We start from the raw sequence: 18,015 nt of genomic DNA, 5'->3' as shown, positions 1-18,015 counted from the left end.
CATTGAAATCAACTTAAAAAATTTAACTGTGGTGAACTTGACTATTCCTATCAAATCCTGACCTAACTTGACATCTTCAAATGCGACACACATCGCTGTTAATTATGTGCAATAATATATCAGAGGTGGACCTTTTGATCTCGGTTGGGGGGGGGGGGGGGAGTCGTGGAAGATTGATGAGATAGCATTTTTTTACCTGATTCATCGTATATTATTTTTTTCCAACTCTCCCATATTTTCTTTTTGTCAAGCCTTCTCTTGCTGATTTTTTGCTGGGAATCTTTTTTTTTTCATAAATCTTCCTGAACCCCCGGGATATCAAATGTCTACTCCTTGGTATTGACCATGTTAACAAGAAGAGGTACAATGACCAGATGGCAAGAAGTGTGTTAACTATTTACAACCTTGAAAATGAATACATTTGTTGGAGACCAAACCTGCTAAAATCACCTGCAGCTGTGCTTTCTAATGATTGTTTTACCGCATTTCAACACAATATACAGTTTACCATATCAAATGCTTACTCTTGGTTCCTGTAGGTATAAAAATCGCTGAAATTAAGAAAGTCTTTCAACAATATTTATTAATTTTGCTCATATCAACACAATTTGAATAAGTCATGGTACTACCACTCTATCCTCCATGCCAAATTTCAAACTAGCATTGGAAATGGTTGTTGCCAAAGATATTCGTTTACTAAGAACAAAAAAGAAAAAAAAATGTTCATCTCATTCAGACGTGGCAATATATGTATGAGAACATTGTAGGGATTTACAAAGCAAATTTTCAATCAATACAGAGGACTATTTCTGTATTTTTTTTTCTGTGAAAAAAAATTCAAAACAATACAAAATCGAAGATATGTCTCAGAAAATCTTAAACAAGCGAACTAACAGCCTACACCTTGTGTTATGTAGAGAATAACTTTTTGTAACATATGATGATGAAGGAGGAAATCTTTAATAGCCCACTTCAAGTCGACCTGACCAAAATTGCAAAAATAGCTGCTAAAGTACGTAATTAAAGATTCCATCATAATTTCATCATATTAAATTAAGATCATCCGTATAAACATGTCTACTAAATATCAAAGCTGTCAGATGAGAAGTTTTTGATAAACAAATTTTTAGACCAAAATGACAAAAATGAAAAAAAAAGGGTTAATGTGCCCTCACAGCAAGAGACAATTTGCCCTACTAGCGTCGGGCAAATTGTCACCTGCTTTCGGGCACATAAAGCCATGTATTCAGGAAATAATAAATAAAGTTACGATGATAGCCACGTTTACCATCAGCAAATATGGAATGCAAGTGATCTGCACTTTCCCGAAATTTCAACCTTCTGTTATGTGAAGGTTTTAATGACTTTCATGATTAGTATTTTCCATATGAACGTTTCCTTTCATTCATAATGACGTCAACCTTTTCTGGCACTCTTTTACAGCCCGTTTCTGAGAAAACATTTTTATCTTTTGGACGATAGACCAGTTCATCTGCTATCTGATTGATAAGTTTGTCGTTGTTTATAGTATCGAGATTGAACCTCTTTGAACGCAGGTCATCTTGGATGCACTTCAACACATGGGATCGTTCTAACGGCAGGAAAGGAACCATGAAGGAAATAAGATTTCTTTATCAGGTCGCTCTGCCGTAATCCGCCTGAAAAATCAACATTGAATTTAAGATTAGATATTCTCTGTCGAAGGATGCAAAAGATCTTAATTGAATGTATTATGTGCATGTGGTTACTATTCGTCAGTGTGGGAGTGTGTATGAGAGAGAGAGAGAGAGAGAGAGAGAGAGAGAGAGAGAGAGAGAGAGAGAGAGAGAGAGAGAGAGAGAGAGAGGCCTAGGTAAGTGATGCTCACGTGATCTACTTATATCGGCTGCCGAAGCCACAATATTAACATTTTGGGATCTTGGAAGGAAATTTAATCGTTTGAAAATGAGTTCATTGCTGTTGGTTTAAACAGCATCTCTTCTGGAAAGCACAAAAATGGTAAATTGACCTTCTGTATTGATATAAATTTGCTAAACTAGCACTTATACAACGTAACATCTGCCTTCATGTGCATTTACGTTACACGGTTAGCAGGTCGATCGCTTGCAATTATCTTGTATAAATCATTTGGCATCTTGCGAACGAAAGGTCTTACTCTGAAGCTTAGACGGTAGACCAATCAGTACCTGGTTCATTGAAGGCCATTTCTTTCAGAAGTCCATCCATCTCTTTCAAAGTGATGTCTTCTCTTTTCTTGTCATCTTCCAATTGCTGCAGAGTTCTCTGTGATATCTCTCTTCCACCAGAGTTGCTAAAATAAAGCAGTTGAAATCGTTCTATTCAATCGTGCCAGTGAGTTTTAGAGGATTCATTTCTCTTGATTGCAGGACACCAGCTTTCAAGAGAGAGAAAAGTTACATACACTGATGTAAATTCCGATTCGTTTTTTTTCTCCCATCACATTACCCTTCTAGCTCAATAGTCAGGTGGCTTAGCAACAAAAAACAGCAAGATCGTTACACGGATGACAAAAGTGCCAAATTTGCTACAGAGGTTCACATATGTGTGTAGATCAAAATTAGCTATTGCTCCAAAAATTTGGGCCACCGGAAAGGCTCGATGACGTCATAAATTCAAAATGGCCGCCATTATAACGCTTAAAAATGGTAAAATAGAGTTTATTCAGCCAGTTTTCACTATTCTTGTAAATAAACTGACTCAAACATTCTCAATTATAAATAAAACATTGAATTGATGCAAATTAATTATTATGATGACGTCATAAAGCCAAAATGGCCGACCAAATTCAAAATGTCCGCCATAACATTGTCTAAAAATGTTAAAACACTGTTAATGAAGCCTGTTTTCAGCATTTTATCACCTGAACTGAAATGAACACCCCAAATTACAGACAAAACAGATAATTGATGCAAATTAATTATTAAGATGACGTCATAAAACCAAAATGGCAACCGAAAGTTACAAAATGGACGATTATGAAGTTTACGTGACAAAATGATAGTATAAAAGTAATGTACAATTTGTATTAATATTCCATAAAGTTAAAATAAAAGATAAATGTATCAAAACTTAGCCAATAAGTTCAACACAAGTAAAAAACTCTTATGAGATTATTGATTGCTAAAAATGGTTGTGTTTGAAAATCGAATCGATATAAAGGAAATGAAGGCAACTTCACACACTGGTTCTACCTTTGCTTGTGATACGGTATAGTGAGTAGATCAATGTGGTTTGGTGATAAGGGAAATGGTGAGAAACTAGTGAATCGATAGTGCTTTGACCCTCGTAATGTGACCTTGGTCCCGGAAATAAGGTTTTATGTTGGTTATTCCTCCTAGCGGCGTTTCGGGCCAAAGTGGGGTTCCTTCTTCAGTCATTTGAATGGTTTTTTATTCCCACATGCTCATTTTAATGGTAGCCATTGTTCATCAAAGAGAGATGCTAAAATCATTATGTTATGGTCCGAATTTGCGTGAATTGTTGCTCAGACCGTTCATTTGAACTCTCCTTGTGTTTGAATTTTGCTTGAAGGAGGATATATTGTATGTTTTTCTTCCTTTTATACGTTATTATAGGTTTTCTGGAAAACCATGGCCAGCGTTTAATCGCCCTTCATAATTTTCCAGATTCTTATCACATAATTTGATTAGACTGGTTTTGATGAGGTTGTGCTGACGTGTATTTTGTTACATCATTACTCTTACTTTTGTTGATGAAGGATGGCTGGCGTTGTGTTACATTCTTTTTATACAACAAGCTATGTCTTTCTTTTTGTAATCTCTTTGTTGAAGATTTTGCGTTGAGAAATTGACCTTTTTATGAAGTCCATATTGTTGTTGCATGTACATATCTGAGTAATTCACCTTCAATGAACTGAGTAATTCACCTTCATGAAGCATTTGAAAGTCGGTGGCAGATAAATATAGTCAGATGGTTTTGTGTGGGTTTTAAAATCGAGCCATCTCTCTCATTTGCGTCAAGGTATGGGATTTTATAGATAGAATGTTCAATTATGAATTCCCAAGTTGAACGTAGAGTACAGGGTGTTGCACTCCTCGACAGATGTTCTGAATGTTAAAACTTTATGTTCGATTCCTGTGTAAACCATGAACATGTCACCTTTTAAATTTCCATACGAATATTTGACCGCTTTGGGATTTAATATAACTTTCTCCGTTTCATGGTATATGATATCAGCTATTGCTGGTGAGCCCATGCTGCATCCATAGATTCGTTTGTATTTTTCTCAGTTGAATTAAAATATGTTGCGTTTCAGAATAATCGAGAGTTAGGCTTTCATGTACATTGATGGTGGGTTTTTGTATCATACCAGTTGGCAGTACTGTTTCAAAATCCAACGCTACGATCGCTGCATTTATGGCTTCATTTTTAGCATGTTTTTCTACATTGATACCACGTCTAACGTTACCCGAATAGAGTTTGCTTTTTTTAAATTGGTTCTAACTAGAGAATAAAGTTTTTTGTGTCCCTGGCATTTATAAGTCGTTTTGGACGATTGGTTTTATGACAAGGTCTAGAAATTCCGACATTTGTTTTATTGGGCTCGAGCAGCCATTTCTATTGAGACGTTGGGTGATGATTGTTTCTTCTGCTTTGGTTTTGTGTATTTTTGGCAGGAGATATCATCGTGGCGTACAAATTATTCTACTTATGGAAATGGGGAACTGTAAATCAACTCGTCAATGATCTTCTTGTCGCAGATAAATGATTTCGTATACAATATCCACTGTATAGTCAATGTCGCCAAGTGTATTAGTGAACATTTTTCAATTCGCAGCTGTCTATAACTTTCTTTAATGTCATTTATCTTATTCACAATTGCTATGCCTCATCATTTATTGATGAGTTTCATTAATATTTGTTTGTTTTAGACATATTGTTCAGGGCAGTCTTTTCTGCCAGAGTCATATTCTTTCTGAAGTGGGTTGCGAATGGAATTTCCTCTATCGATCTAAGCTGCTTCGAGACAGTTTTACAATTTTGGGTTTTCCGCTGTTACTAGTGTTGAACAGATGTCTGATTGATTGATTGATTGTTTCTCATGATATCACATAATCTTTTGATGCGAATAATTTGTTGATATCTAATACGACAATTTTTCTAAACACTCCGGAGTGGGAATAAATTTCAAGCCTTTACTTAATGCTTTGATTAAGGTTTGATTTGCAAGATTGTTGATGATTCTGAGAATCTTTCAGTGAGTTCTTATCTTTGTTTAACCTTCCATTTCTGCTTATGTTCTTCCTGGTGTTTTTTTATATTTTTATGTTTTGGGTTTCCAAACAGCAAAACTCGTCTGGTCACGTTTTTTGCAGTTTCCTTCATCTTTGAATTCTTAACCAGTCTGGTAAGTGAACAACGAAAGGCAAAGACGCTTTTCATAAAATTCATGAAAGCTGCAAAAAAGTAAGCTAAGCTAGATTGAAAAAGCAAAAAATAGTCTTCTTTTGTTCATAAAATCCTGACCAAACGATCTTTTTCAGGCCGGTACATCCTCCTAAAGAGAACTACAGTAACTGTAGCACAAAACTATGTCACCACACATCGAAACATCCAAGAAAATTCGAACGAAAAAGGCTTCTGAAACAAAGGAAGCAAAAGACCAAAATCACAAACGTAAAACCTTTTTTCAGGGACCAAGGTCACATGACAAGGGTCAAGGCATGATTTATTCACCGGTTTCTCGCCACGTTTTTCGTTATCATGAAATCACATCACTATTGATCTACTCATTATAACGTAACACTTTCAAAGGTAGAACCTATGGGTAAAGATATCTTTATTTCCTTTATGTTGGTTCAGTTTTTCAGACAGAGGTCATTGTTAAAAATAAATAATTTCATAATAGTTTGTAATTTGTTTTGGGCTTATTGGCTAAATTTTAGTACATTTATCATTATTTTGAGTTTATCGATTATCAAGACAAATTGTAGATTACCTTTAAAGTATTATTTTGTCACGTAAATTAGCTATTTTACTAATCACAGTGAACTTCAAATAGGTCATTTTGTAATTTTCGGTCGCCATTTTGCTTTTATGACGTCATTACAATAATGAATCAGTTATATGTTTTGTCTCTAATTTGGGGTGTTAATTTCAATACAGGTGATAAAATGCTGGAAACAGGCTTATTAACAGTATTTAAACATTATCAGACGATAATATGGGGATATTTTGAATTTGGTCAGCCATTTTCGCTTTATGACGTCATCATAATAATTGATTTTCATCAATATTATGATGTTTTGTAATTTGGGATGTTTGTGTCGGTTTATTCAAAAAAATGTTGAAAACTGCCTGAATTAGACGTATTTTACCATTTTTAAGCGTTATAATGGCGGCCATTTTGAATTTATGACGTCATCGAGCCTTTCCAGTGGCCAAAATTTTTGGAGCAATAGCTAATATTGATCTACACATATATGCGAACATCTGTAGCAAGTTTGGCACTTTTGTCATCCGTGTAACGATATTTTTGTTAAGCCACCTGACTACAAGTGAGCACAGGCGCTTGGCACATTGCTGGGATTATAATCTTATTTATTATATGTAGAATGTCTATATACAACTTGTGTATTCAATAAAAATCACCGTACGTGAAATTAGCGTAGGCTAGGCCTACATTTGACTGGCACTATACCGAGTGGCAATGGCTGCCTGGCTCGGGCCCGGCGAACGCACTGCATAATCATCATGTTTAGAATGTCTACATGACTTGATTATTTGATAAAGAATAACGGTACGTGATATTACTGTACATGTCGGCTAGCCTAACCGAGCGGCTGTTTGCTGCAGGGCTTGGTCCAGGCTTCGGCCCGTTGTCCACTGCTGCACAGCGTGTGAAGAGGGATAAGAAAACTTCAGGAAAGACGGAATTACTGACCTTAAGAATATGTATATACTCTTTCTATAATCTACTCCATCAATTTCCGGAAAATAATCTAGGAATGGTTTCAGAACATCAATCAATCCTGGCGGCATTTCATCCGTTTCGTCAAAGATGAACATTTGCCAGCCGCAGGTTGAAATAGTTGAAGAGATCCAATGCTGAAGCTGGTTCTAGGGAGCAATCACATAAAACATACCGTGAGCATTGTCAAATAAACATAAGGGGAAGGGATACTTTCAACCTCAAGCTCGTAAAAACATTTGCATTCAAGATTTTGTAGCGTTTAGTTAATATGGTCAAAGGTGACCCGCGAAATCCGGTCATCCGAGAGTTGAACTATGTATTTTTTCACACATATGTAATCACATAATTTTCGATAACATTAACCTGGTAAAAAAACCTTTACGTGTGTAAAGAGTATTCAGGGTACATCTATAGTTGATACTCGAGACGTTTTTCAGTGTGAAGTCATTTCATTCTTTTCCGAATAAACATTTTGTCTGTCAAATATAAACTTGCAGCAGCAACTCTATGTACAAAGGTAAGTTTTTCCATAAACTTGCAAGCAGAGTAGTAAAGAGTTCCTTGCAGGCTTTAGCTGAGGTACGGTAAGCTTCAGTGGAAGCTATAGCTCGGAGGTCAAAGACGACCTACAATACGTTGTTAGTTAACGCAATAATTGCAGAAACTTACGTGTTGGTTAAATTGACAGAGACATATAATGAAACATATCTTGACTTTGTTTTCTATTGCAAGTTTGTAAAAATATGGGAAGACATACCCATCGGGTCATGTTTTTATTGCATATTGGTAAATGAATCACTATACGATTCAATGTACTTAAGCTGGTATCAAAATGCTGATGTTAACGATCAAATTATTTTGCCAACGTGCGCATGGAGCTTGTCAGATGTTGCATCATATACCTACTTCTATCTGTTTGCGAAGTGATAAGAGTATAATTGTTCAAGTCATCTCTCATATTCCACGCAAGTTTTTCCTTTTGTCTTATTTTTCGAATATTTATGCAAGGTTTTCTGTGTTTGAATAACTCTGCATATGAATATAAATTGTAGGGCAGCTGAAATGTACACCCGGCTTCCCCAAACTTGTGTCAGTAAATTCAATTCTCAAGAAAGCATTCAAAATGTGACAATTTTTCAAATCAAAATGACATAAATCAGAAAGTTTACCTCGTTCAAGTAAAGATCATGATACGCAATGTATTATTTTTAAAATGTTGAATGTGGTCTGCCAATCTACCTCCATCATAACATCGACGTTGAATATGCGTGCCACATCAACTTTTTTCGAGTCGGAATACCCCGACGCTATTAAGTGACTTGCTATTTAAATATACATACAAATAGTGTGTGTTAAAGAGTTTTTATTTCCTTTCGCACTCTATTTGCCTTACCTATGAGCACCACATAATTATAACTATATCAAAAGCTACTTTCAAAATCCCTAAATCGCCTTACTGGTAGTTTGAGTATGAGCACCAAAATGCAATGTCAACAAAACAATGCATTTATGTGAGGATGAAAAGTTTTCTTTTAGATTGAGCACCGCTAGAAATTCATCACTGAATTCAATGAATATGATCAGAATCTATCGACTAGGGAAAGAACGTGAAAAGAAAATATAGCAAAATAAACTCCTACAATGATGGAGGGCATCACGGGTGTCAAGTCAGTTTCTGAAAAAAATAAAAATATCCCCTGAGAGAATATTCCCATTTTTTCAAGTAAATATTTACAACGCATAAATTATGGAAATATAATTCCGTGTAAAATTAGTTACACATGACAATAATTATGTGACAGTATTTCTTTCAGTTTGCATCAAAACTGTAGTCGTCGCTGAGGTCGCCGGTGCTTCCCGAAAAAGAACACGTTATTCTTGCTTTGATACCTGGATTATCAAAACAAAAGTTATCAATGGTACCGATAGAATAGACTACGTTCATTGAGATTGTTCTTATTATAATCAAATCATTCCTTCTTTGTCGATAATATGTCCAATATAACGTAGAATTTACCACCGACCAATTAATTATCCACGTGCACATTCCATACAGTGATGAAAACTGAGAAGAGTCGTAGAACTTCATATTGATAGATACGGTTTAAGACCATAGACGTGTGTGAGAGTTCATTCCCCCAATTGTCTGAGAATGTATCTGTCGTCACTTAATGAATAAAAGACCCTGAATATTTTGCTGTTATATCGCAAGCAAGAGATTTTGAAGCGAGGCTGATACACAAACATACTTTTTTACTTTATTAACTTTGAGGTTCTGTCTCACCTTGTATTCTGGAAGCTTACTCTCGTGCAGGAAGTGTAATCTTGTAGAAAACACGTGAACGTGTTTACTGCTCATTCCGTTCTTGAAGAGACTTTCAGCAATTATCCTACTGACATAGGTTTTCCCGATACCAGTTGTACCGTGAAATGACAATGCCAATGCTTTTGCTGGGTTTGGATTTTCAATGTGTCCCTTCAAAACATCGAGTACAACCTTCTCAGCCAAATGCTGACCGTAAACCTTTTGCTTCATGGTTTCTTGCAGAGCTGTTAGAATGAGAATGAAATACAAAGTAAAAAAAAATGGGGATGATTTGAATCTGCCCCGAAAATTTTCCAATACACAATTTTATCGAGCGAATACTAGAAACAACTTTGTCTCCGAAGTGCGTCACCGAAAAGGCTTATCATTTTAGTTACGGCAGTGTCACATTTCTTTCCAATATCTCGCCATATCTACCATTTGAAAGATCTTGTCGTTTTACTTTACGAATACACCAGTCGCTACTTTGGGATGCTAATAGACTCTGTCTCGTGGCGAAATCTTTATATGAAGCACAAACCCTATAATATTTTAGAAGCTTAAAGACACACACATGACAGCATTCGCGGGAGAGAGTGTTACTCAACAAGTGAGGATAATTTATAATTCATAAATTTTTGAACTTCGCTTTCATTTTCCATCACCAGATTTATTTTCATCTCTTAAAGCTATGTCAATTAGAGAGCGTATTTTTCACTGTACGGTAATTTTCATGATTATTGCAGTAAATGTATGAATGGAATTTGTCCACAATATTTATCCAGATTATTTACTCTCAACTGCAATGCTCATGACCATATGGTATGGTATCTCCAGGACTATTATGTACCAAGGTGTATTTCAAAAGCTGGTCAACGTAGGTTTCACTTCCGAGGGTCTAAAGTATGGAATGCCTTACCTATAGATATCAAACAAAGTACTAGTCTTTATACCTAAATATAACTTGAAAGACTATATCAGAAGGAATGTTTCCCTGTAGTTTCTCTCTTCTTGTACGTATTTCTGTGATCTGTAGTTATTTCAAATTTTTTTTCTGAATGAGCCCCGATGAAAATTACTGTAAAGTAACTCGGCCGCTCAATAAAAGTGTAAATAAATAAATAATAAATAAAAATAAATAAATAAATAAATAAATAAAATAAATAAATAAAATATAATGCTCCCTCTTGTCATAGAGCTTTGTGTGCAGTCCATTTGTATCAGTAAGGAGCAACAGGTTGAGATGTAATGCTGAGTTCGTACCCACTGTTGTCCTCCATTTGTAACTCACCAGGATAGATATGATTACGGTAATTTGATATGCTCGGATTATCAAAGCTCAACAGATCATCACCAGTGTTTTTGACGCTAGCTTGTACAAAGATTGAAGGAACCTAGCCTCATTTGATTATAAATGGAACTAACCTCATATAAGTAAGAGAATATGCCAAGAAGAAGTGGTTCAATAATCTTTCGTTATGTTATATCACCAAGTTTAAGACGTTGTTGATTAAAAATTAATCATTTTAATGATTTCATCACAGTCACTCGTGATCTATTCCGCTCCTGGACTATGTGCCCAATAGACGTGTGTGCATATGCATATGAGGAAAAACCGCAGGCATATGTACACACGTCTATGGGGGCATTGTCTTAGAGCGAAGTAGATCACAGGGGACTGTGATTTCATCAGTGGTATATTTCTGTTTTCATCCATGTTTTACTTAACGATGCGACTCAGGTTCAAAGGTCAATATTAGCAATTTTTTGTTTCAAATTTCGAACCCCTGACACCTGTGACACGTAGCCTTTTTTGGCGAAAAGTGTTGGGTCTGTGATCGAGAACAAAGTATTGTAAATTCTCTCATGACCTACACCATACGTTCATTTCGAAAGTTACTATCGTGAATCGAAATGAGAATATAAGTAAACTTTTCTAGCCTCCTAAGCAGTTATCCCGAATCGAAAACGAGTCTGCATATATAATTTCAAAGCCTGTGAGCCTATGGAAAGCCATAAGTGACTTGAGTGGTCATATCAATATGTTGTGCTTAGCATTCAATATTTTGTGCTTGGTATTCAATATCCTGTGCTGGGCATTCAATATATTGTGCTAGGCATTCAATATATTGTGCTTGCCATTCAATATGTTGTGCTGCGCATTCGATATGCTGTGCTGGGCATTCAATATGTTGTGCTGATCATTCAATATATTGTGCTTGGCATTCAATATATTGTGCCGGGCATTCAATATGTTGTCCTGGGCATTCAATATGTCGTACTGGGCATTCAATATATTGTGCTTGGCATTCAATATATTGTGCTGGGCGTTTGATATATTGTGCGGCCTTCAATATATTGTGCTGGGCTTTTTATACGTTGTCCTGGGCATTTGATATGTTGATTATACCCGGTAATGGTGATTACTTGTATACCCATGATGCAATAGTATCGGCATGTGTTATTTTTAGGTGTTCTCAGTGTTCTATTCAGGCTTGTTTAACCCTGTTGGGGGCCATGTTATCATACAGATCATATCTTTTCGCCTGTCAAAAAAGGGGGCTCACAAGTTTTGGTCCTGAAAGGGGAGGTCTATCTACTTTTGAAAACTAATAACGCAATCTTACCCCCTCCCTTTAGAAACTGAGCGGTTCCTAAGCAATAAAATCCCAAATGATTTCTGCTATCTCGAAGCGTCCCATAGTACAATAAATTACCCACAATTCAGTTTGAATTGTACACACGACATTAAAATGTTTATAACTTTTTCAGTACTGCCTGAAAGCAATAATATAAAACCTCTAGATACAAGATTTATTATATCTATTGAAAGTACGATTAGATATTTCAGTATAAATTTCAAAGAAACCATTTAATAACGGTAAAAGTCACATTCTACAGGTATAACAAATGCCTTACTTGTAGGCAGCAAGTTATGACAAACTGAAAGAGAACAAAAACTTAGCATGCAAATTTCTTTTGTCTTTCTGTTTGGAAAAAGTCAATATCCTTTTGTTTCATAAAACAGGTGCAACTAGTCTCCCTACTTTCCATCACATTATTCTGTATGGCTGAAGACACAATCAGTGGAAAATTTTACAAAAATGCTATCTCCTCTCTCAATCAAGCATACTTTTCTAAATCACTTAAAGTAGGAATTGAGAAGAATGGTGTCCTCAAAAGTACGATTTCAGAATTTAAAAAAACTAGTCTGTGAATTTGTCTACACATGGGAGACACAGTAGATTTCACTGAGGAGTTTCCGTGTGTACAAATCATGATGAATTTTGGGAAATCTCCAGTCCTGTGCGTCCCCTGGAAAAATGACGCAACACACTCCAATTTCCAGTGGCCTGTGCAGTTTGACCTCACTGCTCTACTGTTTTACACAATCCCGCACAATACGGCACGCTTGGTTCCTGACACGAACAGGGTTTTAAGATATTGATTTATGCTGTAATATCTCCCACGTCAGCATTTTACACGTCAGCATATTTAATTTAAGACAGTGGCGTGATTGTACATACGTACAGCGCGTGATGTTTCAAGGTGACTATCTAGCCTCTACGTAGCAGGGCGTGTGTTACCGGCGTTAACATGTTATACGGCCTCCCATCACAGCCCTGCAGACTGCCAAAGACAAAACCGCTGGTGGCTCCTCGGAAATACGGCACGCAGTTTCTCCGCCGAAAACAGCCGATTTTGAATCCAAAACTTGCATTGATCTTCGTTTTCGAGCACACCCACCTCGCCTAGGTACACGATGTGCTCAGCCGCGCTTGTAAACTTACGCAAAGCCTACTTTTCTCTCTCCATGCGAGGGAAGCGTTCGTATCCGCTGCCATTGTTAATCTCATTCAACCCATGAGCACTCGGGCGAAAACCAGCCTTGCAAACAAAAGAGCATCGCGATATCGAACTTCGAAAGTCAACGTTCTGAGAGGAGTGGAACAGGACACAATTGTGAAATATGTAAAACTTCTGAAGAGAAAAAAAGAAAATTATTTTGTCAACAGAAAATGATCATCGTAGATTGTACATAGCTGAGTGGTGGTTAGAAATAATGTTACTTACAGAGTGCTACATCGCGATGTTCTGTTGTTTGCAAGGCTGGACTGGACAATTTATTAATATTGGAATATTCAATTCAAATCAATTCAATTACTTTATTATCCATAATAAATGTCGAAATTTGCCTTCAGCCTCATCATATACAAATTAAAATAGTACAACTGGCAAGAATATTCTATAAAAAGGGATGCTATTACACATGAAAATGCTAAAAAACACACACAAGGTAGCGACATAGATAAAAATGTTGAAACACAGATGGAAACAACAAAGGACCAACTGGAGGTTTAAAACAACTACATCGAGTTTGAGTTTAAAATTGAAACTGCTGATGGAAGAAATGACTTTTTGAAGAGGTTTTTCTTTGCACGAGGAACCCGAAAACGTCTCCCTGACGGGAGTTTCTGGAAGTAACCATGAAGAGGGTGATCAGAATCATTGACAATATTCTGCGCTTTCCTTTTCACTGCCAGCTGGTAAAGGTTTACAAGGGAATTTTGACGACAGCCAATAATTTTTCTGCCATCCTCACAGTACGAGAAAGCTTACTTCTGTTTCTGACAGTCAAATTTCCATACCACAAAATGATATTATAGGTTAAAACACTCTCAATGAGGGATCTGTACACCATTTGTAAGATATTTTGACTCATATTGAACGATTTGAGTTTCCTGAGAAGATATAATCTTTGTTGGGACTTTTTCGCTATATAGTCAGTATTTTCATCAAATGTGAGTTTTTCATCTAGAAATGAACCTAAGTATTTGAAACAAGAAACGACTTCAACAGATTCATCGTTGATTGTGACAGGAGTAAATCTGGGCAAACTTTACAACCAATGACAAGCTCTTTTGTTTTACTAATATTCATATCTAAATAGCTATCTATACACCAGTTCTTTAAAATTTCAACATATGGAAATATTCAGAAAGAGAATCTTCCTTTTTGAATAGCCCAACAAGAGCCATGTCATCAGCAAATTTGAACAAACAAGATATTGCAGTATTGCACTTCATGTGATCGTGTAAATAAAAATAGAGTTGGTGATAACACGCAACCTTGTGGAGCACCAACATTCAGTACAATTTCCTCTGACATGTAGCCATTTACACATACCCGTTGTGGTCTTTCTCTAAGAAAATCACTGATCCAGAGAATTATGTTGGCATCGACATTCATATTGATAAGACGTCTAAGGAGAACATATGGTTCAATGGTGTGAAAGCGCTTGAAAAGTCTATAAAAAGAATACGAATGTATGCATTTGCGGATTCTAAATGTTGAGAAAGTAAATAAAAATAGCGTCAAGAACACTGAAGCTCCTCAAGTGTGAGGCCAGTTGAAGTAGTTGGTTGTTGGTAAGCAGTAATTGACTTGGAGGCATGGGGTTGGGATACGGGATACACAAGATTTGTGTTAGATACATTTATTAATTGTATATACAGCATGATTTGGCGCATTAATATAAATATAAGTTGCATACATTAACACCAATCTATCCTGATGGAGTATGTGGCGGTTTATTATTAGGCGACTAGTAAAGTGAGTAAGCACCATTTACTGCATTGGAATGCAGGAGAGCCACCGTAATTTCTCTGTCAGCACTCTAGTGAAAATTGCTTCATTGTGTTTTTCAACATTTAAATTTGTAGTATACAAGTGAATTGCATTTTCACATTGATCTGCTTGACCAGAAAATTCATCAGCCTTTTGCTGAAGTAGGTTTATATCTTCTTGTGTATATTGGCCAACTCTGAGACGATTAAGTAATTCTGCAAAATGTTTACCATCTTTCTGTCTACACAGGCGCAATAGAGAAATAAATATGCAAAAAAGATGAAAGGCTACAGTAGTATTTGTGAAATCGAGCTCAAAGGTCATCGAAGTCATGTGACATTTTGTCAAAAAAAATTGTTTCCATAGTTATCCCTATATACCAAAATCAGACCTCTAGCTCTATTGGCTTGCCCAGAATTAGATATGTGCATAATTAATAAGGTACAGGATATGGCACCATACGGTCTCCCATCAGACCAAATGTGAAGGGTGTAGCACTTGTGGTTATAGAGTTATGGCCATATATGTATATTTGGGTTCAAAGGTCAGCCAGGTCACATAATATTTTGTCAAAAAAAATTGTATCTCATAGTTATCCCTATATACCGAAAATCAGACTTCCAGCTCTATTGACTGGCCCAAAATTAGATACATGCATAATTAATGAGGTACAGGATGCGTCATCATTAGGTGTCCCATCATACCAAATATGAAGGGTGTAGCCATTGTGATTACTGAGTTATGAAGAAATTTCTATATTTGAGGTCAAAAGTCATCAAGGTCACGTGATATTTTGTCAAAAAAATTGTATCCTATAGTTATCCCTACACACCAAAAATCAGAACTATAGCTCTATTATTAAGCCAAGAACAGGTATGTGCATAATTAACACCGGAAGAGGCTGGTCATGTGACATTTTGCCGAAAAACTTCGCTCCCATAGTTTTCTCTATGTACCAAAAACACATTTAAGTTGACAGCCAGTTAGAGTGAAATCCGATCAAGCTGCAAAACTTAATTAGCCAAGGTATTGTGTATCAGTGATTTTTATGACATTAACAGCTGGGCTTGATGTGGTCTTGTTTATATCTTTAATCAGCTACACTCTCAATTACACATCACACCAGGGCCACTCCACTGTACGCCAGACAGAGAAACATAAACAAATCACTACACTTTGCAATGTCATGTATCTTTCTTTTTTATTCGTGATGAACAAATGAGCTTGAAAGTTCAGGAAGGTTTTGAAATTTTCGCTTGTCCAGTCTCAGTGAATCTACATATTAAACAATTTTGGGAATTCCCGACAATTGGACACAATGATAAGTTATCTGTTGCTTACAACGGTCTATTAAATCATTGCAATCCTAGTTCTTACAGATGAATTGAATCATGAAATACTGTGAGGGAACATTCTCATCACAGTATACCTCAAAAACAGAACAAAAGAGAAAGTACTAGAGCTGTTACAACTTTAAAAATACCTTAAAGCTGAAAATAGAAATAATAGTGAAAAATTTGTCTAAATGGTATAAATGAAATGTCAGCTACAAGTAATAGAACACATCATAATCATGTTTGCAAGTGTTTCAGTGAAACGGATGCCTTGTAACAAACTGTCTTTTTTTACGTTTTATTAGAATCATTATGTTGAAAAGGTTCTTGCAGTGCACCATTGAGTCCAATCAGGAACTCCACGAATACATTTACAAATGTATTTTGAACATGTAAGTTTATATGATGCTGGTCTAGCCGGTCAATTCCCAAAGCTACCTGAACTTTCACGCTCACTTGTTCATCACAAATAAAAATGAAAGATAAATGACATTGCAAAGTGCGGTGATTTGTTTATGTTTCTCTGTCTGACATTCATGGAGTGGCCCTGGTGTGTTGTGTTACTGAGAGCATGTAGCTGATTAAAGATGTAAACAAGACCACATCAAGCCCTGTTGTGTTAATGTTGTAAAAATCACAGATACACACCTATTAAAACAACACCTTGGTTAATGAAGTTATGCAGCTTGATCAAATTTCACTGTAATCGGCCACCACCGGTTTATCACATGACACATGGACACACAGACGGAAATTAATTGGCCAAATCTTGACAGAAGGAAGTAAAAGTTGACGCCAAATCTTGACAGAAGGAAGTAAAAGTTGACGGTAGGAAGTAAAAGTTGACACCGCCATCCTGGTTTTCAATTCTAATAGCTCCTCAGTATATAAAACTGAGGAGCTAAAAAGAGTGATAGATGCGTCTTCAACCCCTCTATGAGCTTTGTACGCAAACTGAAACGGATCTAACTTATCAGCCACATTACAAAGCAAATGCTTCCGCACAATACAATAAGATGTTAAGGCAATGGGACGATAGTCATTCAGCTGCTTGGGCTTCTTTGGAACTGGAATAATTGTAGATGTCTTGATAACATCTGGAAAACGTAGGAAAAAATGGGACCGAGTTGTCTGGCACAATTTTTCAAAACCCTTCCTGTAATTTTATCGGGACCTGCTGTTTTGTTACTGTTTAATTTTAAAAAGCTACTTTTTAATATCGCTTTGGGAGACCTCAATCTGATCAGAGACAGGCTTCAAACTCTGACATAATGTAACACATTCATTGGTGAAATCTCTTACATCAAAACGAGCATAAAATTGTTTAATTCATCGGGGAAGGCAAGTAGATCACAAGGGAATGAATTTAGGCTAGTGTTTTGTTTTTACCCATCATAACTTTCATCCCATCCAATGCAGCTTTACAATTATTTGTTTTAAATTTTTCTTCAACTTTCATTCTGTACTTATAGTTCGCAATTCTAGCCTGCCGTCTAAATTCCTTTTCATTTTCTTATATTTACTTCTGTCGCCTTATGCTAATTTCTTTTCATTTAGAAACATTTTCATTTCTTTGTTACCCAAGGCTTGTTGTTGAAATACACGTATTGATTTGGTTTTTACCACAATGTTTTCGCAAAACTTCATATAACAGGAAACAGTATCAACCAATTCTTGGGGTTCACGCAAGATGTTTTAAAAATGTCGCAACAGACAGCTTGAGGCTATTCCCCAGTAGGACCCAGAGTGGTGAAACTGAAACAGAGTTGCGATAATATATATATATATATATA

General features: G+C 36.2%; 1 protein-coding gene across 1 annotated transcript in view; it reads right to left on the bottom strand.

The window, feature by feature from the left end:
• Positions 1 to 557: 557 nt before the first annotated feature.
• LOC139134483 (torsin-1A-like) overlaps positions 558 to 18,015 on the bottom strand; it is an 18,484-nt gene continuing 1,026 nt past the window's right edge. Inside the window, exons 2-6 of the mRNA XM_070701342.1 lie at positions 9,240 to 9,505; positions 6,926 to 7,101; positions 2,187 to 2,311; positions 1,644 to 1,658; positions 558 to 1,606 (exon numbers count right to left, since the gene is read on the bottom strand). Coding sequence (XP_070557443.1) covers positions 1,374 to 1,606; positions 1,644 to 1,658; positions 2,187 to 2,311; positions 6,926 to 7,101; positions 9,240 to 9,505 — 815 coding nt within the window. The 3' untranslated portion in view covers positions 558 to 1,373. The remainder of the gene's footprint in view (positions 1,607 to 1,643; positions 1,659 to 2,186; positions 2,312 to 6,925; positions 7,102 to 9,239; positions 9,506 to 18,015) is intronic.

Source organism: Ptychodera flava, chromosome 6 (genome assembly GCF_041260155.1).
Source record: "Ptychodera flava strain L36383 chromosome 6, AS_Pfla_20210202, whole genome shotgun sequence".
NCBI classification, from domain to species: Eukaryota; Metazoa; Hemichordata; class Enteropneusta; family Ptychoderidae; genus Ptychodera; species Ptychodera flava.
The sequence above is the reverse complement of the archived record's forward strand: the minus strand, read 5'-3'. Positions and strand labels throughout refer to the sequence as shown.